We start from the raw sequence: 23,634 nt of genomic DNA, 5'->3' as shown, positions 1-23,634 counted from the left end.
CTCCAGTCTATCCATGTAACTGAAGTCACTCATCCCTGCAACCATTCTTGTAAATCTTTTCTGCAGCCTTCACATCCTTCCTAAAGTGCCACGCCCAGAATTGGACACAATACTCTCGTTGTGGCCGCACCAGTGTTTTATAAAGGTTCATCATAACTTCTTTGTTTTTGTACTCTAAGGGGCCGAATTGGTGGACTTACTGTCCGCTGCCGCCGAGTTGTCTGGAGGGTCTCCCCTCCGAGCGAGTTTGGTGGAGGCCTCCCGCCAGCAGGACGAGAAGACCGCTGGGGACCGCCCGTTGATGTCCACTGGCATGCGCCGGCGTGCAATGCACGTAAGAGTCCTCCTGCCCGCCAAGCTGCAAGTTTGGTCCGGGCGGTCCTCTGCTGCAGCAGGGGAAAAGACCGCTGCATGGAGGCAGGTTTAACCTCAATGGTAAGTATGAAGACCTACGAAAAAAGGTGAGTCCACTTCTTTTCTTTATTTTTTTTTGCAGGGATTCAGGTGGATGGGGTCCCCTGAAGGATTTGTAGTGTTTCTTTTTTATTTTTGGAATTTTAAAAATTTAATCAGTTCCCCCCTCTCAATCCTTGGCGGTACTTTGTCGAGGATTGCATTTGCCGCCGAGAACTGGAGCGACCGCCCACTGCCGCCCAGATCAGGGCATAAGTCCCATTTTTGCTGCTGGGCGGTCTTTCCAAGATTTTTCCATGAAACTTCCACCCAAAGTACCATCAGGATCTTAGCGGTTCTTTGGGCAGTACTTGGGTGGAACTTAGGTTCCACCAAATTCGGGGCCTATGTCTCTATTTATAAAGTCTAGGATTCTGTATGCTTTTTAAACCACTTTCTCAACCTGCTCTACCACCGTCAATGATATGTGTACATATACCCCATGTCCCTCAGTTCCTGCACCCACTTAAAAATTGTACCCTTTAGTTTATATTGCCTCTCCTCGTTCTTTCTACCTAAATGTATAATCTCGCGTTTTTCTGCGTTAAATTTCATCTGCCACATGTCTGCCAATTCCACCAGCCTGTCTATGTCCTCTTGAATTCTATCCTTATCCTTCTCACTGTTCATTATACTTCCAAGTTTTGTGTCATCTGCAAGTTTTGAAATGTGCCCCGTATACCCAAGTGTACCGACCCCTGAGGAACACTACTGTATACCATCCTCCAGTCCGAAAAAACAACCATGCACCACTACTCTCTTGTTTTCTGTCACTTAGCCAATTTCGTATCCATGCTACCACTGTCCCTTTTATTCCATGGACTTCAACTTTGTTGGCAAGCCGATTATGTGACACTTCAAACGCCTTTTGGAAGTCCACGTACACCACATCAACCTCATTTCCCTCATCAACCCTCTCTGTTACCTCATGAAAAAATTAAATCAAGTTATTTCAACACGATTTGCCTTTAACAAATCTACACTTGTCCAGGTGATTGTTAATTTTGTCCTGGATTACTGTTTCTAAAATCTTCCCAACTACCGAGGTTAAACTGACTGGCTTGCAGTTGCTGAGTTTATCCTTAAACCCGTTTTTGAACAAGGATGTAACATTTGAAATTCTCCAGTCCTCAAGCACCACCCCTGTATCCAACAACGACAACTTATATTTATATAGCGCCTTTAAAGTAGTAAAAAGTCCCAAGGCACTTTAGAGGAATGTTAGAATCATAGAATCATAGAAATTTACAGCACGGTAAGAGGCCATTTCGGCCCATTGTGTCCGCGCTGGCTGACCAAGAGCTATCCAGCCTAATCCCACATTCCAGCTCTTGGTCCGTAACCCTGTAAGTTATGGCACTTTAAATGCACATCCAAGTATTTTTTTAAATGTGGTGAGTCTTTCTACCTCTAACACCCTTTCAGGCAGTGAGTTCCAGACCCCCACCACCCTCTGAGTAAATAAATTGCCCCTCATATCTCCTCTATACATCCCCCCAAATACTTTAAATCTATGCCCCCTGGTTGTTGACCCCTCTGTCAAGGGAAACAGGTGCTTCCCACCCACTCTATCCAGGCCCCATATAATTTTATACACATCAATCAGGTCTCCCCTCAGCCTCCTCTGTTCCAAAGAAAACAGACCCAGCATCTCCAATCTTTCCTCATAGCCAAAATTCTCCAGTCCAGGCAACTTTCTTGTAAATCTCCTCTGCACCCTTTCCAGTGTAATCACATCTTTCCTGTAATGTGGTGACCAGAACTGCACACAGTATTCCAGCTGCGGCCTAACCAGTGTTTTATACAGTTCACACATAACGTCCTTGCTCTTGTATTCTATGCCTCGACTAATAAAGGTAAGTATTCCATATGCCTTCTTAACCACCTTATCTACCTGGCCTGCTACCTTTAGGGATTTATGGACCTGCATTCCAAGGTCCCTTTGTTTCTCTACACTTTTCAGTGTCGTACCATTTAATATGTATTCCCTTGCCGTGTTAGACCTCCCCAAATGCATCACACTTATCCAGATTGAATTCCATTTGCCACCGGTCTGCCTACCTGACCAGTACATTGATGTCTTCCTGCAATCCTTAACTTTCTTCTTCATTATCAATCACACAGCCTATTTTAGTGTCATTTGCAAACTTCCTAATCGTACCCCCCAACATTCAAGTACAAGTCATTGATAGATACCACAAAAAGCAAGGGACCCAACACTGAACCCTGCAGAACCCCACTGGATACAGCCTTCCAGTCACAAAAACACCCATCAACCATTACCCTTTGCTTCCTGCCTCTGAGCCAATTTTGGATCCAACTTGCCACTTTGGCATGGACCCCATGGGCTTTTACCTTCATGACCAGTCTGCTATGTGGGACCTTATCAAAAGCTTTGCTAAAATCCATATACACTACATCATAAGCACTGACCGCATCGACCCTCCTGGTTACCTCCTCGAAAAATTCAATCAAGTTAGTCAGACACGACCTTCACTTGACAAATCCATGCTGACTGTCCTTGATTAATCCATGTCTTTCCAAATGAAGATTTATCCTGTCCCTCAGAAGTTTTTCCAATAATTTTCCCACCACTGAGGTTAGGCTGACTGGCCTATAATTACTCGGTCTATCCCTTTCTCCCTTTATAAATAAAGGAACAACATTAGCAGTCCTCTAGTCCTCTAGTACCACACCTGTAGCCAGAGAGGATTGGAAAATGATGGTCAGAGCCTAAGACAAAAAAAAATTGACACCGAGCCACATCAGAAGAAATTACGGCAGATGACCAAAAGCTTGGTCAAAGAGGTAGGTTTTAAGGAGCGTCTTAAAGGAGGAAAGAGAAGTGGAGAGGCTGAGAAGATTCTGGCCAGTACCTTCGCAATTTCCACCTTTACTTCCCTCAGCCTCCAAGAATGCATCACATCCAGTCCTGGTGACTTATCTACTTTAAGTACAGCCAGTCTTTCTAGCACATCCTCTTGATAAATTTTTAGCCCATCCAGTATCTCAACTACCTCCTCTTTAACTATAACTTTGGCAGCATCTTCTTCCTTGGTAAAGACAGATTCAAAGTACTCATTTAGTACCTCAGGCATGCCCTCTGCCTCTGCGCGTAGGTCTCCTTTTTGGTCCTTAATCAATCCCACCCTTGCTCCTACTATTTACTATTTCTATGCCAATAGAAGACTTTTCGATTCCCTTTTATGTCAGCTGCCAATCAATTCTCATACTCTCTCTTTGCTCCTCTTATTTCCTTTTTCCCTTCCCCTCTGAACTTTCTATATCCAGCCTGGTTCTCATTTGTATTCTTAACCTGACATCTGTCATACGCTCCTTTTTTCTGCTTCCTCTTACTCGCTATCTTTTTTGTCATCGAGGGAGCTCTAGCTTTGGTCGCCCTATATTTCCCCCTCGTGGCAATGTACCTCGACTGTACCCAAATCATCTCCTCTTTAAAGGCAGACCACTGTTCAATTACAGTTTTGCCTGACAATCTTTAATTCCAATTTACCAGGGCCAGCTCTGTTCTCAACCCACTGAAATTGGCCCTCTTCCAATTAAGTATTTTAACTCTAGATTGACCCTTGTCCTTCTCCATAATTAATGTAAACCTCATGATACTATGATCACTGTTCCCTAAATGTTCCCCTACTGACACCTAATCCACCTGACCCACCTCATTCCCCAAAACCAGATTCAGCAATGCCGCCTCCCTCGTTGGGCTGCAAATGTACTGATCAAGAAAGTTCTCCTGAACACACAGATTCTTCCCCCTCTCTGCCCTTTACACTATTCCTATTTCAATCTATATTAGGATCACTGAAGTCCCCCATTATCACTACTCTATAGTTCTTGCACCTCTCTGTAATCTCCCTGCAAATTTGCTCCTCTGTATCCTTCCCACGAGTAGGTGGCATATAGAATATACCTAGTAGTGTAATGCCACCTTTATTATTTCTTAACTCCAACCAAATAGATTCTGTCCTTGACCCCCTTTAAGACATCCTCGCTCCAGCACAGCAGTGTTCTCCTTAATCAATACTGCCAGCCCACCTTTCGTTCCTTCACACCTTATATCCAGGATAAAGGGGAACCAGTGGATGTGGACTTCCAGAAGGCATTTGACAAGGTGCTACATATAAAAGGTTACTGCACAAGATAAAAGTTCATAGGGTTGGGGGTAATATATATTACCGCATGGATAGAGGATTGGCTACCTAACAGAAAACAGAGAGTCAGGATAAATGGGTCATTCTCGGGTTGGCAATCAGTAACTAGTGGGGTGCCATAGGGGATCAGTGCTGGGACCCCAACTATTTACAATCTATATTAACAACTTGGATGAAGGGACCGAGTGTAACGTAGCCAAGTTTGCAGACGATACAAAGATGACAGGAAATGCAATGTGTGAGGAGGACACAAAAAATCTGCAAAGGGATATAGACAGGCTAAGTGAGTGGGCAAAAATTTGGCAGATGGAGTATAATGTTGGCACGTATGAGGTTATGCACTTTGGCAGAACAAAAAAATCGAAGAGCAAGTTATTATTTAAATGGAGAAAAATTGCAAAGTGCTGCAGTACAGCAGGACCTGGGTCCTGGTGCATGAAACACAAAAGGTTAGTATGCAGGTACAAGAAGTGATCAGGAAGGCCAATGGAATCTTGGCCTTTATTGCAAAGGGGATGGAGTATAAAAGCAGGCAAGTCTTGCTACAGTTATACAGGGTATTGGTGAAAGCACACCTGGAATACTGCGTAGTTTTGGCTTCCATATTTAAGAAAGGATATACTTGCTTTGGAGGCAGTTCAGAGAAGATTCATTAGGTTGATTCCGGAGATAAGGGGGTTGACTTATGAGGAAAGGTTGAGAAGGTTGGGCCTCTACTCATTGGAATTCAGAAGAATGAGAGGTGATCTTATCGAAACGTATAAGATTATGAGGGGGCTTGACAAGGTGGATGCAGAGAGGATAGGGGAGACTAGAACTAGGCGGCATAATCTTAGAATAAGGGGCCGCCATTTAAAACTGAGAAGAGGAGAAATTTCTTCTCTCAGAGGCTTGTAAATCTGTGGAATTTGCTGCCTCAGAGAGCTGTGGAAGCTGGGACATTGAATAAATTTAAGACAGAAATAGACAGTTTCTTAAACAATAAGGGGATAAGGGGTTATGGGGAGCGGGCGGAGAAGTGGACCTGAGTCCATGATCAGATCAGCCATCATCGTATTGAATGGCGGAGCAGGCTCGAGGGGCCGTGTGGCATACTCCTGTTCCTATTTCTTATGTTCTTATGAATATTTAGTACCCAATCCTGCCCTTTTTTGAGCCAGGTCTCCGTTATCAGAATATTTTCTTAATGGTGACAGATTAGGAGCTGTGGAGGAGCAGAGGGCACCGAATCTCAGGAAACATATATTGGCCTTGGAAGGTGTACAGTGTCGATACTCCAGAATTCTACTTGGGTTAAATTATGAGGACAGGTTGCATAAACATGGCTTGTATTACCTGGAGTTCAGAAGGTTGAAGGGTGATCTAATCGAAGTGTTTAAAATGATAAAAAGATTTGATTGGGTAGATACAGATTTGCTCTGGTGGGCAAATCCAGACCAAGAGGGTAGAATCTTAAAATTAGCTTTAGGCTATTTAGGAATGAAATCAGCAAGCACGTTTTCACACAAAGGGAATTGGAAATCTGTAACTTTCTCCCCCAAAAGATTGTGATTGCCGGCTCAATTGGAAATTTTCAAGATGGAGACCGACAGATTTGTGTTAGGTCTGGATAATAAGGGTTAGGGATCAAAGTCGGATCAATGAAGTTCAGGTACAGATCAGCTATGGTCTAATTGAATGGCGGAACAGACCTCAGGGGCTGAATGGCTACTCCTATTCCTATGAATGCTAAATGCATTTCAAGTGCACTTACAGCTTGGCTTGCTCTGTAGGTATAGGTAGCTGCAGTTTGGTAATGGAAGTTGCTCCTACGGGGAAAGGCATAACTGCTCCAGCCGGGTACAGTGTTGGGCCACTGTGAAGTAAAATCTGGACTAATTGTAGATTTGTTTCCAGCGAAAGACCGAATCTGTGGTGTTTGCTGCAAAAGGTAAAACAAAGTGAGAAAAAAACATTAGCAGCTACTTCAATAGTACTGAGTAAGTCTAAAACAGAACATGATATTTTTAGGTAAACTAATCTGTATATTGGCAGTAAATACAATCAGAGATGACTTTCCGTGACATATACTATCCCAACTTATTTTCAAATAGATACATTTACTTCTAAAATCAAACAGAAACAGGATTTGGAGTGGCATTACAACTCTATGATACACCTGCTGCTATACAAATAGGTTCCTATTTTCCTCTGAATCTTATCTTTGTAAATGTTAACATAATTTGTCAAGTCATATAAAACCATTTATTGTGTTATACTTTGTGATGTGATATCCTACTGGTAAATTATTCTAACATTTCATGTTTTAATAAGACTAACTGGATACAAATAAAAATATGAAACAATAATAAAGCAATATTTAGCTGAAAGAATATAGAAAGAATATTATGAACCTTGATTCAGAATACACAACATATTTCCACTCACAAGGGTAATTTAGCCATGATGTAGTCACGAGTTAGTGAACCATCTCAAAGTTCTACACAAAGGAATATATTATCCTCTTTGTACAAAAGACTGAATAACTTGGTGAGGTTGAAATTCCTCCCGTCAATAATTTTAGCAGAAAAGATAGCACGACAATAAAATATAAAGGGGTAGAATTTCCATGGGGGGGGGGGGGCGTTCCTGATCTCCTATTATAACTTCTGCAGAAGATCAGTATAAACCCTGGAGAAATGGCCATTTCTGTAATTTCTCTGGGGTTTCCACTGATCTTCTGCCAAATTTATGGCAGGAGGTTGGGAGAATCTCTGTAGAAAATCTACCCTTGTAGAATCTTGCATTGTGACCACTCCAAATTATAGCTAAAATTAACAGGACAAATGTCCTCCCTTTGGTAACTTATAGAAATAATGCTGTAAATCTATATAGCAGTAAAATAAAGAGAATTAGGATTTGGCATAATTCATAGCTATCTATATTTTACTACAAGGATTTATAGTGTTATTTCCCTATGCTATAGTTCCTGTTTTATACAGTCATTCCACGAGGATCTGAGGCAGTTCTTAATGTAATCATGAATTCCTAAATTCCATAAAACAAACAAAAAAATAAATCACAATGTCAAAATAAATGCAGGTTACTGACACAATTTCAGAGTTCATAAAATCATCTGAAACTCTCAGTTTATGACACTAATCGAAAAACTTGGTTGTGCCATTGTCTTTTAACTCTCTTCTACATAACCCAGTTAGATTGGGCCCAAGTTTGAACTGGTCATTAGAATGGCGCATCTCCGAGCCTTGCGCCTATTATTTAGAATTAAAAGTGTGCCTAAAAAGTACTTCGCTATTCTAGTGTCTGCAGGCCTCCATTCTAGTCGGCGCAGTGCTGCTTGAGCTGCAGGGGGAGGAGCTATCGACGTGCTGTGTCTACACAACCGGCATGGGGACCCAGCGGTCTGTGAGTGCCGGCAGCATTGTGCATGCACGTTGGAGCATATGCGCATGTGCAATGGCACAGAAACATTGGCTGGGTGAGCGTTTTCCTGCCCCTAGCCCCTGGCCAAACGGCCAAAGATATGCTGCTGAGTGCTTTTGTGAGCTTTGCTGCTGGGTGATCGATTTCCCACCCTTAGCCCCTGGCCGAACATATGCTGCTGCGTGCTTTAGTGAGCTTTGCTGCTGGGTGAACAATTTCCAGCCCCTGGCCGAACGGATTGGCGCTGCGTGCTGCAGTAGGTGAGGTAGGGACTTTTATTTTTTATTTATTGATTTATCTTTTTTATTTATTTATTGATTTATTGATTGATCTTTTATTTTTTTAATTTTTAATTTTATTGATTTACTGATTGATTGATTATTGATGGTTCTTTATTTTTAAAAGTGAAGGTGTTTAGTGCTCTCTATTCCCTTCCCTCCCCCCCCCGGATCTCTGGCTAGCTACGCTGATTTCTTAACTCTACACAAGGTTTTTCGTGGCGTACAAAAGTGGACACTTACTCCGTTCTAATTTAGTTTGGAGTAACGTTTCACCGTTCAAACTTGCAAAACAGGCGTTAGTGGCTGGTCACGCCCCCTTTTGAAAAAAAAAACTGAACTAAAACTAAACTAAACTAACTAACTCACTAGAACTGGAGCAAACTAAATGTGGAGAATTGCAATTTCTAGGATACTCCGAAAAACACTAGTTGCTCCAAAAAAATAGGAGCAAATCCAGTTGAAATTTGGGCCAATTGTTTCAGAGCATAATTATTGATTATTGTAGGAGAACAGATATCAGAGAAGAGATTAAAAACACTGGAATTATAGCAATTGAATTATTTTTTGCTTCTAGTATTTACAATATGGAACTCGAGTTAATGACTGTGGTAACACATCTATGTCACAATATCCTCATGCCTAAATTACAGTCTGTCATTCAGTGTTCCAACACAGGCTGCACTGTCTCTCTGCCACCCCACCACAGAGCCGGCAATCAGTGTCATCACTTAAATCCGCAAAACTGACAAAAACTTTGGCTCTTAATTACACTGTTAAATTCCCTACTAAAAGTTAGACCCAAAGGGATTAGGTACAACTGGGGTTTTAACAGCGTATTGACTACTAAACAAAAGTTATGAGACTGAAAAAATAATTCTTATTTTGTGCAGTGTGAAATTTATCCATTTCAATAAATATTAAAATTTTTAAGAAACTTAAAAAAAAAAATAGCTTTTCTTGAAAGTTTGTTCATCTTTATTTCAGGTTTGCCTTTTCCCCATGAGAGTCCCAGTCTTTGTTTTGCTCTCTCTACCATTTTTTTAAATTAGAATTTTAAGAGCTTGTTCGCTGTCTGTGAGAATTCTGCATTTTGATTGGCTGCAGCTTGCACCAGGTGATCCTCACTATACTCCGTTAATTTGAATTGAACATCAGAAACCCCGAACTTCCCGACACAGAGATTGCGAGATCTTTGTGCGTAGCTTACTTTGGGGCCAGTGGTGAATAGCTTCACTTCGCTACTGACCACAAATTCTGGATAATTATGTTTTTGGATCCTGCATTTTAGATCACTATAATAGACAAGTTCCATATCTCTATATCTTCAAAAGCTTGTTTGGAGGTCGAGGTAAGTTTTAACTTAACATGACGAGAAAACCCAACAAGAAGCCATGTCTATTTAGCTATTGGACTTATCCGATGATTCCACCAAATCTCAGCATGGTCTTCAAAAGCAGTAAAGCTTCACATTAGACACTGAAATAGACATGACTTTAAGTGCAAAATTTTAAATGAATTTATTTTACAAAAGATGACCAAGTTAAGTAACTGCATATAATATTGTATATTTACCACCGGCATCTTTTTACCCAATTCCTTGAGTAAATAATAAAAAGATTAAAGCAATAAGAACTAACCCTTTGTAAATAGCAAATAACATAGTATTTATTTTCCTAGAATGTTAACCACTGTGGGAGCCTAATTAAGCTAAACTGTTTCTAAGAAATTCAGAGAGAGTTCTTTCAAGAAATTCAAACTTATTGGTTCCTTCTCTGAGATTTTAAATAGACACTGATAGAACAGAACAACTCTGGTTTATATCATGGAAAGGAATTACCAAACTTCCTGAACTTTGAATATCCTACCACTCCAATTTAAAAATAAACTGTCAGTCAGAGACAAATTGAACCAATCACATAGCCTTGTTTAAGTGTGAATAATTCCTCTCTCCAACAGGCAACAGATTGAAGTCAGTTTTTAAACTGCTAACTTAAGGAACATACACCAAACCAAAACTAAACAAAAATGTCTCATTTTCATCACAGTAAGTTGAATCATTTTCTTAGCAATCTTGTAATTTTTTGTGTATCCTTTATAGGAACTGTAGGAACATGAGTAGGCCATTCATCCCCTCAAGCCTGTTCTGCCATTCAATGAGATCATGGCTGATCTGTATCCTAACTCCATCCACCCACCTTGGCACCATATCATTTAATACCCTAGGCTAGCAAAAAGCTATCAATCTCAGATTTAAAGTTATTAGTTGAGCTACCATCTATTGCTTTTTGTGGGAGAGTGTTCCACACTTCTACCACCCTTTGTGTGAAGAAGTGTTTCCTATCTTCCCTCCTGAATAGCCTGGCTCTGAGTTTAAAATTGTCCTAAACTCCCCCATCAGTGAAAAAATTTATCTCCCTTTAGTTACAATACTTGCTTTGCCCAATGCTTTAAACTGTCCCAAAAATAATAAAAGCCCAAGATCTTATTGTCCTTTTTAAAATCTCCAACTGCGGCAACATGGAAATTGGCAAGTGACCAGATAACTAAACATTCAAGGTTAGCTGGATTTCTTTGAGTGGGTTCAGTTTCTTTGAAGAACACCCCAGGTAAAGCAGTCATTTCGCTCTCGTGCAATCATTCATCAGTTTTAACAGTCAAGCAGACAGAGTGTGAGCTGCAGACTTCTGGTCTTGCTTTGAAGTAGAGGTAGGGTTCATTGAAAAAACACCAGATTCTTTTTCAACAGTCCAGTAATAAGAATATTGATTATTTCTACCACCCAATTACTTAAGGTATGAACAACAATCAAAGAAAACAAGTTCAATCTTCTCCTCAGTTGCAAACTTGCATAAATTATCATTCCAAAAATATGAGCACCAAACACAACAAACTTGATCTGATTAGTTTCTGATCAGAAAGTGCCAACTATAAAGACATCCTCACTTGAAACTGATAGCCTTCTCCACGAAGACTTAGGCCTAGAAATTTGCCTCCTTAGTACCTCCCGTTATTGCCTCTAGGGGCGATAACAGGGCACTAACCACTTACTGACCGGGCACGGCGAGATGAATGACACCCGCTAAATGCGGCGGGAGGTTCGCAGCGGCAGTAAGACGTTGCGCCCCAATTGCCTTCACCCGGAGATTATAATGTCATCGCCGTGCACGAACTTCGGTTCCGTCCCCTGCATCACTGGGCGAAAACATCGACAGCAGCAGGAGGCGTTGATCAGGAGGGCCAGGTGCTCCGGGGGCGAAAGTTAAAGGCGAGGTGGCCGAGGGAAGTAAAAAAAATTAAAATATTGCTTTTCTCATTTTTTTAGGTTGCTCTTCGGCCGCAATCGATCAACTCGGCACTCTGCTGCAGTGCATAGGGCTGATCAAGCCTGATCGCAACTGCCATCAGGGACCAGGTAAGTGGTCCCAATGCAGAGCCTGCAGCGATGGCTCTTCCTTTTAAGGGAGGAAAGGAGCCTCTGAATGAAGTAGTGCTGCACGGTCCATTGTGCAGAGCTGCACAACTACCGCCCCGCCTGCATCCTGTTACGCTCCAGGACCTTCCTGGAGCGCAAACCCCGATTTTTTTTAAAGTTGAAAATCATTAGCGCCTGCCGCTAATTTTTTCAACTTTTAAAAGTTAACGCCCCAAAGTCTCAACAAAAACCTGTATTTATATAGCTCTCCTAGCCTAGAAAAACATCCCAATGCATTTCACTGAGGTGTAATCACATATCAGGGACGCAGAGCCAAAATAGAGATATTATGAGGGGTTACCATAAGCTTGGTCAAAGAGATGAGTTTTAAGGAGGGTCTTAAATGAGATGAAGGTGGTGGCGATACAGCAAAGTTTAGGGAAGAAATTCCAGAGTGTCGCACCTAGATGGCTGTAGGCATAGCTACCAGTGGTGGGATGGAGGATTGCACAAGAGGCCAAAGTTAGAGGATCAGAGAATTTTGCAGAGATGGTAGGGCTGGTGGAAATTACAGAGATAATGAGAGGCAAGGTGATTAAGCGATTTTAAGACAAAGGTGTTCGGGGACAGGGAGCCAATGTAGGCCACCGAGGATGAACAGTGATGGATGAGCGTAACTTAGTGGACATAGTGCGGACAGCAGTGTTTTGGATGCGCTGAACTTTATGGATTGTGGAGGATGTGACACCTGCAAGGAGAGCATCGGAATGGTTGAGTCTACAGATGAAAAATGCAAGAATCAGACTTTCAGGAGCAGTTGGACTTTGGCAGGGGGAGGGGTAGAAGCGGGTGATGCTATGAGCAGTTTTTGTGATGGACAAGCGTGGGGTTAGAAGCTCATCTCGGGGCCAAATAGGTTACCAAGGAGGTGTCAGTCTAGTTTAACTCAAGACAGCCATGGAGGGGGATGGAATTGATAGTAAGGATACAGAGTTTGTGGTTGGAGGGGCGAATATGATGGATTCAATCTTGCCAATATTTAACTGATCGCAATTGCGATTCAGCTTAAAAATACATTTCGAGTTCAAATTTGCAATTTTTATACGATTTAAGTTTCATATGGGTAAATACATAAATTTTCCATGACAAGTTCTACTCCTGTCACAGTTCCTTACAAACATCAAGAAGTTGCTACCTGTTTTGTTAATATGAATATTATTTTATCATTTAGGCATACAAAAGGCAGCTGTGAAAACCATCCAGAATATTAAAATATAGAAAAATCTACTGAAAATTTAGCAATGTTTCATATTTCATTTATCACTAACATCTAATTTCTATAATTGCTTGAAAGAGTAACCCAACTTGTTTTTTCCCAGGAAAATTAACTCTGAAAAAGTTTAATTGTTCATGATTTGCCTTTTCTTTTAACTTTGATACAGAAGAAACCAAATTCAAATTACTTCCACTATCCATAAATGGTTCCACGGCCATTTTTCATTCTCATGATTATTCCATTAGCAAGTTCAGGCTTGCTCTCTGAATTGCAAGCCTTGCTGTAAATCATAAATATTCCCAGAAGGTGGACACGTAAGTGTATGCTAGATGCTATAGCCTGCGAGTTTGAGTTTCCTCAGTCATTAATGCAACCCGCATAAAACCAAGGCTCAGGCAAAATTCTCATGCATGCATAGGCATCTGACAAAAAGTATTACAGGAAATACAAAAGTCTGTTTTATAAGAAAGTTTGATCATTGTGATTTTATTGCATCTTTATGATGTTAGAAACCTTACCATATCTAGGGAAGAGTCCAATTTGGCAGCCAAAAAATCTTCAAAAAATGTATGCAATTTAAATGGATTTATCATCTTCTTTCTTTTATTACGTATTCGCTAAATGCGTATTTTTGATTTTTGGTTTAATGAATTTCATAATTAATGCTATTCATTCTTACATACTACTTGGTGATTGGTACATTCCCAGTTCTTCAGTTGTGATTTGTTGCTGTTAAACGATTAAATTAGAGCAAATCTGATTCAAAATATAGATTTTGAAAAGTGAAACATTCAGATATCATGCCTAAAGTGTAATGGACAAAATGCATACACACACACCATTTTTATACATACACTAGCAGTTTCCCATTGCCCACTGAGTCAAAGGTTACGTTGTTGCAAGGGTGAAAGTGCAGTAATATAATCTTCTGCTAGAGATAAGTGTTTTCCAATGTTACTGCAAAGTAATAATTAGTGTTTCCCCTACCAACTGCAAATTAATGATTGGTATTTTCCTTACCAGCTCCAGAATTTTTTTTGAAGTAAACAATAATTACTCATCAATTCTCAGTGCAAATGAAATATAGTAAAGCACAGGTGTTGTAATCAACTCCTGTCTGAAGTAAAAATGTACTTCGTAATAACTTACTCTGTTCAGAGAGTGGTAATCTCACTACCACATGGGAGTGATGAGGTGACTAGCATAGGTGCATTAAGGGAAGCTAGATAAGTTCATGAGAGAGGAAGAGAAAGATATCTTGATAGGGTGAGATGAAGTCAATAGAGCGGGAGGAGGCTCATGTGGCCTGTTTCTGTGCTTTAAATTCCAGCTTGTTTTTAAATCATTTAGAAAATCAGATCTGTACTGAAAATATTGATGCACGCTTAGAGATTCTCCACATTACCAATGGTCACTAGTGTATTTGGCAACTCCCTTCAGCTGACCAAGTAAAACTTCCAAGTAAAAAAAATAATAAAGGTACTTAAAGCCACGAAAGGCAATCTTATACATAAGGTTAACTGGTCAGAAAAGTAAACACCCATGGGATCCAAGGGAAAGTGGCAATTTGGATCCAAAATTGGCTCAGTGGCAGGAAGCAAAGGGTAATGGTCCATGGGTGTTTTTGTGACTGGAAGGCTGTTTCCAGTGGGGTTCCGCAGGGCTCAGTACTAGGTATCTTGCTTTTTGTGGTATACATCAATGATTTAGGCTTGAATATAGGGGGCATGATTAAGAAGTTTGCAGATGATACAAAATTTGGCTGTGTGATTGATAGTGAGGAAGAAAGCTATAGATGGCAGGAATGTACTGGTCAGGTGGGCAAAAAAGTGGCAAATGGAATTCAATTCAGAGAAGTGTGAGGTAATGCATTTGGGGAGGGCTAACAAGGAAAGGGAATATAGAATAAATGGTAGGATACTGAGAAGTGTAGAGGAACAGAGGGACCTTAGAGTGCATGTACACAGATCCCTGAAGGTAGCATCACAGGTAGATAAGGTGGTTACAAAGGCATATGGGATAGTTCTCTTTATTAGCCCAGCATAAAATATAAGAGCAAGGAAGTTATGCTTGAACTGTAGAAAACACTAGTTAGACCACAGCTAGAATACCGCGTACTGTTGTGGTCACATTATAGGAAAGATGTGATTGCACTAGAGAAGGTACAGAGGAGATTCACAAGGATGTTGCCTGGATTGGAGAATTTCAGCTATGAGGAAAGATTGGATCAGCTGGAGTTGTTTTCTTTGGAACAGAAGAGGCTTAGGGGAGATTTAGTATGAGGGGCCTAGATAGAGTTCATAGGAAGGACCTATTTTCCTTAGCAGAGGTATCAATAACCAGGGACATAGATTTAAAGTAATTGGTAAAAGGACGAGAGAGGAGTTGAGGAGAAATGTTTTCACCCGGTGGATGGTGGGAGTCTGGAACTCACTACCTGAAAGGGTGGTAGAGGCAGAAACCCTCATCGCATTTAAAAGGTACTTGGATATGCACTTGAAGTGCTGTAACCTAAAAGGCTACAGACCGAGCTGGAAAGTGGGATTAGGCTAAATAGCTCTTTTTTGACATAAATTTCTATAATTCTATGATCATAGGAACATAGAAAATAGGTACAGGCGTAGGCCATTCGAGCCTGCACCACCATTCAATAAGATCATGGCTGATCATCATCTCAGTACCCCTTTCCTGCTTTCTCTCCATATCCTTTGATACCTGAAGCCGTAAGGGCCATATCTAACTCCCTCTTGAATATATCCAACGAACTGGTATCAATAACTCTCTGTGCCATAAATTCCACAGGTTAACAACTCTCTGAGTGAAGAAGTCTCTCCTCATCTCAGTCCTAAATGGCTTACCCCTTATCCTTAGACTGTGTCCCCTGGTTCTGGACTTCCCCAACATCGGGAACATTCTTCCTGCATCTAACCTGTCCAGTCCGTTCAGAATTTTATATGTTTCTATGAGAAACCCTCTCATCCTTCGAAACTCCAGTGAATACAGGCCCAGTCGATCCAGTCTCTCCTCATATGTCAGTCCTACCATCCCCGAATCAGTCTGGTGAACCTTCGCTGCACTCCCTCAATAGCAAGAACGTCCTTCCCCAGATTAGGAGACCAAAACTGAACACAATATTCCAGGTGAGACGTCACCAATGCCCTGTACAACTGCAGTAAGATCTCCCTGCTCTATACTCAAATCACCTAGCTATGAAGGCCATCATGCCATTTGCCTTCTTCACCGCCTGCTGTACTTTAATGCCAACTTTCAATGACTGATGTACCATGACACCCAGGTCTCGTTGCACCTCCCCTTTTCCTAATCTTCCACCATTCAGATAATATTCTGCCTTCACCTTTTTGCCACCAAAGTGGATAACCTCACATTTATCCACATTATACTGCATCTGCCATGCATTTGCCCACTCATCTAACCTGTCCAAGTCACCCTGCAGCCTCTTAGCATCCTCCTCACAGCTCACACCACCACCCAGTTTAGTGTCATCTGCAAACATGGAGATATTACACTCAATTCCTTCATCTAAATCATTGATGTATATTGTAAATAGCTGGGGTCCCAGCACTGAGCCCTGCGGCACCCCACTAGTCACTGCCTGCTATTCTGAAAAGGACCCATTTATCCTGACTCTCTGCTTCCTGTCTGCCAACCAGTTCTCTATTCATGTCAATACATTACCCCCAATACCATGTGCTTTAATTTTGCACATCAATCTCATGTGTGGGACCTTGTCAAAAGCCTTTTGAAAGTCCAAATACATCACATCCACTGGTTCTCCACTGTCCACTCTACTCGTTACATCCTCAAAAAATTCTAGAAGATTTGTCAAGCATGATTTCCCTTTCATAAATCCATGCTGACTTGGACCAATCCTGTCACTGCTATTTCATCTTTAATAATTGATTCCAACATTTTCCCCACTGCTGATGTCAGGCTAACCGATCTATAATTCCCCGTTTTCTCTCTCCCTCCTTTCTTAAAAAGTGGTGTAACATTAGCTACCCTCCAGTCGATAGGAACTAATCCAGAGTCGATAGACTGTTGGAAAATGATCACCAATACATCCACTATTTCTAGGGCCACTTCCTTAAGTAATCTGGGATGCAGACTATCAGGCCCTGGGGATTTATCGGCCTTCAATCCCATCAATTTTCCTAACAGAATTTGCTGACTAATAAGGATTTCCTTCAGTTCCTTCTTCTCACTAGACCCTCAGTCCCCGAGTATTTCCGGAAGGTTATTTGTGACTTTCTTCGTGAAGACTTGAAACAAAGTATTTGATCAATTGGCCTGCCATTTCTTTGTTCCCCATTATAAATTCACTTGATTCTGACTGCAAGGGACCTATGTTTGTCTTCACTAATCTTTTTCTCTTCACATAACTATAGAAGCTTTTGCAGTCAGTTTTTATGTTCCCAGCAAGCTTCCTCTCATTCTCGATTTTCCCCCTCCTAATTAAACTCTTTGTCCTCCTCTGCTGAATTCTAAATTTCTCCGTCCTCAGGTTTGCTGCTTTTTCTGGCCAATTTATATGCCTCTTCCTTGGATTTAACACTATCCTTAATTTCCCTTGTTAGCCACGATTGTGCCACCTTCCCAGTTTTATTTTCATCCATGTGATCTTTAAATGTTTGCCATTGCCTATCCACTGTCAACCCTTTAAGAATTGTTTGCCAGTCTATTCTAGTCAATTCACGTCTCATACCATCGAAGTTACCTTTCTTTAAGTTCAGGACCCTAGTCTCTGAATTAACTGTGTCACTCTCCATCTTAATAAAGAATTCTACCATTTTATGGTCACTCTTCCCCAAGAGTTCTTGCACAACAAGATTGCTAATTAGTCCTCTCATTACACATCACCCAGTCTAGGATGGCCAGCCCTCTAGTTGGTTCCTCGACATAGTGGTCTAGAAAACCATCCCTAATACACTCCAGGAAATCCTCCTCCACCGTATTGCTACCAGTTTGGTTAGCCCAATCTATATGTAGATTAAAGTCACTCATGATAACTGCTGTATCCTTTTTGCCTGCATCCCTAATTTCTTGTTGTCCCCAACTTCACTACTACTGTTTGGTGGTCTGTATACAACTCCCACTAGCGTTTTCTGCCCTTTGGTATTCCGCAGCTCTACTCATACAGATTCCACATCATCCAAGCTAATGTCCAAGCTAATGTCTTTCCTTAATATTGCATTAATTTGATATAATGTGATACCTTAAGTTTGATGAATGGGAACTGGAGGCAATTTCATTTAAGCTCAAAAACTGGGGGAAACGAAAGAAACTATTTCTCCTGCCCACTTACCGCTACTTTTATAACTGACCTAATTTTTCAGGGTACATGAATCCTAGAGGCCAGAGCTCCTGTTTGTTTGAAATGGGCAAGAGCCTAATGAATAAATTCAAATCGGAGAAAAGTGATGTCAGTGTAATGCCAACATCCTTTCTGACATCACCGTCACAGACTACTTCCACTTCCTGCTAAAACCAATCAGAGTGATACAAGTCCTAAGACAGCGATTTCACATGCAGTATAGAGGGATCCTCAGCTGCTCTAGGTAAAGTTATATAGAGCTTTTGGAGATATTTATTTTGCCATAAGTTGTGGGTTTTTGACTTTAAACGATTTGAAAATGCTAGTAGTCGCTATTGTAGATTTGAAACTGCTAAGGGGCTTCTGGCATTGGAGTTGTTTCTTGATGGGAGTCCTTCTAGAAAATCCACTCTGGGAGAACCACGAGGAATGAGGGAAAACAAATAGAAGGAGGCATGCTCGAAGGAATCTTTACCCTCCCCAAACAACATACTTGCAGTTCACTGAGCAGTGCCGAAGAAGACTTCTCTTCTCTAGGAAGGCGGTGATAGAACTGTTGTGAAAGAATAGTAGTCAATGCTGCACAGCTTTGCCTGTTGAGGTCAAGGTACTGCAGCCCTCAACCTCTTTGCCTCTGGCTCTTTCCAGGCTGCCACAGGGGATATCAGCAACATCATGTCAGTCTACAGTCTATGCTTGCATTAAGCAGGTAACTAATGCTTTGCTTGCTGGAACAAACGCATTCATTACTTTCCCCATAGATATCCGGAAACAGCAGGATAAGGCTCTGGGATTCACAGAATGTAGAATTCCCCCATTGTCTGCACCCATGTCATTCTGCACACAATCAGACTGCCTTCATGAATCACAAGGGCTTCCACTCAACTAATGCGCAACTGGTGTGTCATGTTCAGGAGCGCATCATGCAGATCGGTGTCCACTTTCTCGGCAGCTGCGATAATGCTTTTATATTGCGTCAATCGTCTATTCCTCCACATTAAAGGCTGAAAGCTTGGAGTCAAGGGCTATCTCTGGTTCATGACTCCTGTTAGGAATCCACACGTGGCTGCGGAACTCCAATACAATCAAATGCAAGGGTCAACTAGAGCCTTCATCGAGCATACTACTGGAGTCCTCAAACAACGATTCTGATCTTTAGAAGGTCTGGTGGTTTCCTGCAATATATCCCAAAAAGAATGTCATGTATGCTGCATAACATTGCTCTGCAATGGGGACAAAAATGGAATCACCACTGGAGGAGGACCTTCAGTATGATGAGGGAGGGGACACTGATGACAGAGGATGGTGATAAAGAAGGAGGGATCCAACAGTTGCCTGCAGCCAGAGCTCTTTGGCAGCAGCTCACTGAAGAGAACTTCAGTTGAACAATCCGTGCTCCCCTGCATTAACAGTCATGTCCAACATACGTCCCAGTCCTTCCACCCTACCATGTATATCACCTGTCCAAACACCAAAAATGTTATTCATGTCACCTAACACTGCAGCATCAGCAGTTAGTACAGGAACACCCTTCCATTCCTTCCTGTAACTGTCTCTCTGCTTCATTCTTACACAATTCTTCCGGTGTTGCTTTTTCTGTGCTTTGTATCATTTCTCTCACTCTCTAACAGAAATTTTATTTCACTCTGTCCAGTTTGTTTTCTCATTGTTTCTGTTTCATTATTTCTCGAAGTCTCTCCACCCTTTTGCCTTCTCTTGTTTGTCTGCATTTGATGTCTCTCTAATGCTGTCGCACATATTCCTTTATCCATCTCTCTTTTTGGCAGCCCAAAGTACACAGAATGTTGGAAAACAACACGTACCAGGTTATAAATGGGGGTGGGAGAACCTGTCTTGGTGAGAAAGTGGTTGGATCTGGATACCAGCTAGGGTATAGGAGCAGGGAGGTCTTACTGCAGTTGTACAGGGCCTTGGTGAGGCCTCAACCTGAAATATTGTGTTCAGTATTGGTCTTCTAATCTGAGGAAGGACGTTCTTGCTTTTGAGGGAGTGCAGCAAAGGTTCACCAGACTGATTCCCGGAATGGCAGGACTGACATATGAGGAGAGACTGGATCGACTGGGCCTGTATTCACTGGAGTTTAGAAGGATGAGAGGGGTTCTCATAGAAACATATAAAATTCTGACAGGACTGGACAGGTTAGATGCAGGAAGAATGTTCCCGATGCTGGGGAAGTCCAGAACCAGGGGACATAGTCTAAGGATAAGGGGTAAGCCATTTAGGACTGAGATGAGAAGAGACTTCTTCACTCAGAGAGTTGTTAACCTGTGGAATTCCCTACCACAGAGAGTTGTTGATGCCAGTTCATTGGATATATTCAAGAGGGAGTTAGATATGGCCCTTACGGCTAAAGGGATCAAGGGGTATGGAGAGAAAGCAGGAAAGGGGTACTGAGGTGAATGATCAGCCATGATCTTATTGAATGGTGGTGCAGGCTCGAAGGGCCGAATGGCCTACTCCTGCACCTATTTTCTATGTTTCTATGTAACTGTTTTCACTACTCTTGCTCTGATGTTTAGTCTAGTAGTTAGTCTGGCAGTTTTATGCTCATTACCAATATTTAGTCAGGTTTTTATTCAGCATTCTACTTGCTCGGTCACATATTTGCAACACACACACACACACAAGCCATGATCTTATTGAATGGTGGAGCAGGCTTGAGGGGCCTTATGGCCTACTCCTGCTCCTATTTCTTATGTTATTGTTATATATGTAAACCTGTAAATACCTTGTTTAACCACAAGAGGGCAGATCCCCTGGAGTCCCAAGGGATCCCACAATCCCTTGGGAGAACCTGTACAGAAGGAGGCCTCAGAGGCTGGAGAAGCACTTAAGGAGACCTGTAATAAAGGACTACGGTCACACATTACTTTGAGCTTATAGTATCTGGTCAGATTCTTTATTCAAGACATAACACTTATGTTCTTATGTAAACAGAGTTAACGGTTTCAGGTCAATTACCTTTTGTCAGAACTGGAAAAGTTACAGATGTTACAGGTATTAAGCAAGTACAGAGGCAGGGAAGGAAAGAACAAAAGGGATGATCTGTTATAGGGTGAAAGACAGGAGAGATTAAATGACAAAATGGATGATGATGCAAGGCGAAAGAAGATGGTTATGGGACAATTTTTTAAAAAATGGGTCTAGAGGAGGTGTGAATGGAAATAGCAAAATCATCACCAATAGCTGCTGTCCGAAAAATTAAGCATATAACACATATACCATAGACGGTACGTTTTTGATTTTTTGATGAGGTATGAATCTTTATTATTGGATAGATACAAGAACACCGCAGAACATATGATGATAAAATGTTGTGTTTATTCAAGGGTGAGATAGCTTTTTGGATTCTCGGGGAATCAAGGGATATGGGGATTGGGCGGTAACGTGGAATTGAGGTCGAAGATCAGCAATAATCTTATTGAATGGCAGAGCAGGCTCGAATGGCCTTATGGCCTACTCCTGCTCCGAATTCTTATGTTCTTATGTTGTTCTTCCAACTGGCTTATAAAGGTAGAAGGAAATGCTGTGTAGCTCCTCTCCGATACTTTGTTCTGAAAATTATGTTTGTGACATGATAATGCAAAGACATTTCAATAATACATCAATTTGGTGCTGCTCAATGTCAGAATGGCATTCATTTAAAATATAATAAATTAAATCTCTCACCAAATATATTCCTGCAACCACACAACGCATGATACCAAACAATGTGAAGTTGACACTCAATGGCTTTTGGGACATTATATATAAATGCAAGTTATTTATTTAATTACATCAGTGAATCATGTTACACTGGAGATGCTGCAATGCTATACCACTTCTAAATTAACACAAATGACTGAAGGAAGCAAAGGAGTCAACATGTTTATACAAAATCTTTAGGACGACATTAATGAGTATCTCAATAAATGTATGGCACCAAGTGTCTCCCGTAACAGAAGATAATGCATTGCTAGAGGTCACCAAACAACCTGTTGGATGTAAAGTGTGCTAATTACTTATTGTGTGTTAATTGACTATTATTCAACATGCACTTGCATTCAAAACTGACAAAACAACACATTTTTTAGACCAGTGTACAAGACAATGCTTCCACTCTTACCCACTGTCTAAACATTGCACTCCATTGGAAGGGTCAAACACAAGGTACATAATTTTTTATAATGTGACATGTGAAATTTAAATGCATTTGAATAACTCATTGTTGTGAAGATTCTTTGAAGGGAACTGTTGGTGCAGAGGAAAGTACAAAAAGACTTACATTTTATACTCACATGGAGTTGTAAACTAGGCTGCCCACAGATCAAGGCATGTCACTGTCGTAAGTATAATGAAGCCTTTACATTTTTAAAAATAACAAAACTTTTGTCTACTTGTGATTTTCTTCCCTCTCTCTATTTTTAAATATTTGATTTTCATTGGCTCAAAAATTGCTTCAATGTTCAGATCGCCAGGCAATTGAAAGTTCTTGGTCACATAACTGAGATGGCCATATAATCACAAAACAGGAAATGCCTCTGTCTAAGGTCTAAAACTTCCATCATCTTTCAAGCTGAATTTTAATAGTGAAAGTTTGTTCCCAACTATCAAAAGGAAGTGAAAAGTGGGCACTACCAAAGTAGCTTACATGGATTTTATCAGGTCCTGTGACTGCTTTACAAAGCAGTGACATCACTCCCAAATGTCTGTTGCTGATCAAAAGAGCATTAAGTAGTTTACTCTGTCTGTATATTATACTAGGCTTTCCATATTTAATACCGAATCGAATTATCGACCAAAAATATTTTTACAATTATAATCTATTTCTAGGTAACACTATAAATACTGGCATGGAAGTACAGTTACATACAATATGAACATTTCCTTTGTTTTTTATGTGGGGGGGGGGGGGGGGGTGGTGGTGGAGGCAGGGAGAGAAGAGAGAAAGAGCGACTATCTTAACCATAATCTTAGTTCAACATCCCACTGTCTCAATGTGACATTTCTATTCTTACGGACTAGTTGAACAAAGCTCATTGATAGCCTCCTACTCCACAGAATGCGCTGTTGCAGTTCTCGCAGATGCAATCAACACAGAATCAGTGATTTGATGTGAATTTCAACATTTTACGCCCTATTCTCGCTGTAAAAACCACTGAAAAAGTTGAGCCTTGTCGAATGAGGTGTAACTGAGTTTTTAACAGCATACTAAGTCATAATTACTGCTGAATAACCTTTCTGGTCCTGAATTTATTTTTTTATGTTATGATAATTCTTAATCC

General features: G+C 41.1%; 1 protein-coding gene across 6 annotated transcripts in view; it reads right to left on the bottom strand.

Moving 5' to 3' along the window:
- The window catches only part of LOC139259794 (RNA-binding motif, single-stranded-interacting protein 1-like), a 769,398-nt gene that overhangs the window by 623,521 nt on the left and 122,243 nt on the right, over positions 1-23,634 (bottom strand). For 5 of the 6 annotated variants that reach the window (XM_070875543.1, XM_070875544.1, XM_070875545.1 and 2 more), the window contains one exon: positions 6,379-6,546. The exons of the other annotated variant lie outside the window; for it this stretch is intronic. In XM_070875543.1, the coding sequence (XP_070731644.1) occupies positions 6,379-6,546 (168 nt within the window). The remainder of the gene's footprint in view (positions 1-6,378; positions 6,547-23,634) is intronic. 6 annotated transcript variants of the gene reach the window in all.

Source organism: Pristiophorus japonicus, chromosome 3 (assembly GCF_044704955.1).
Source record: "Pristiophorus japonicus isolate sPriJap1 chromosome 3, sPriJap1.hap1, whole genome shotgun sequence".
In the NCBI taxonomy this organism is placed as follows: Eukaryota; Metazoa; Chordata; class Chondrichthyes; family Pristiophoridae; genus Pristiophorus; species Pristiophorus japonicus.
This window is presented reverse-complemented; position numbering and strand designations above follow the sequence as displayed.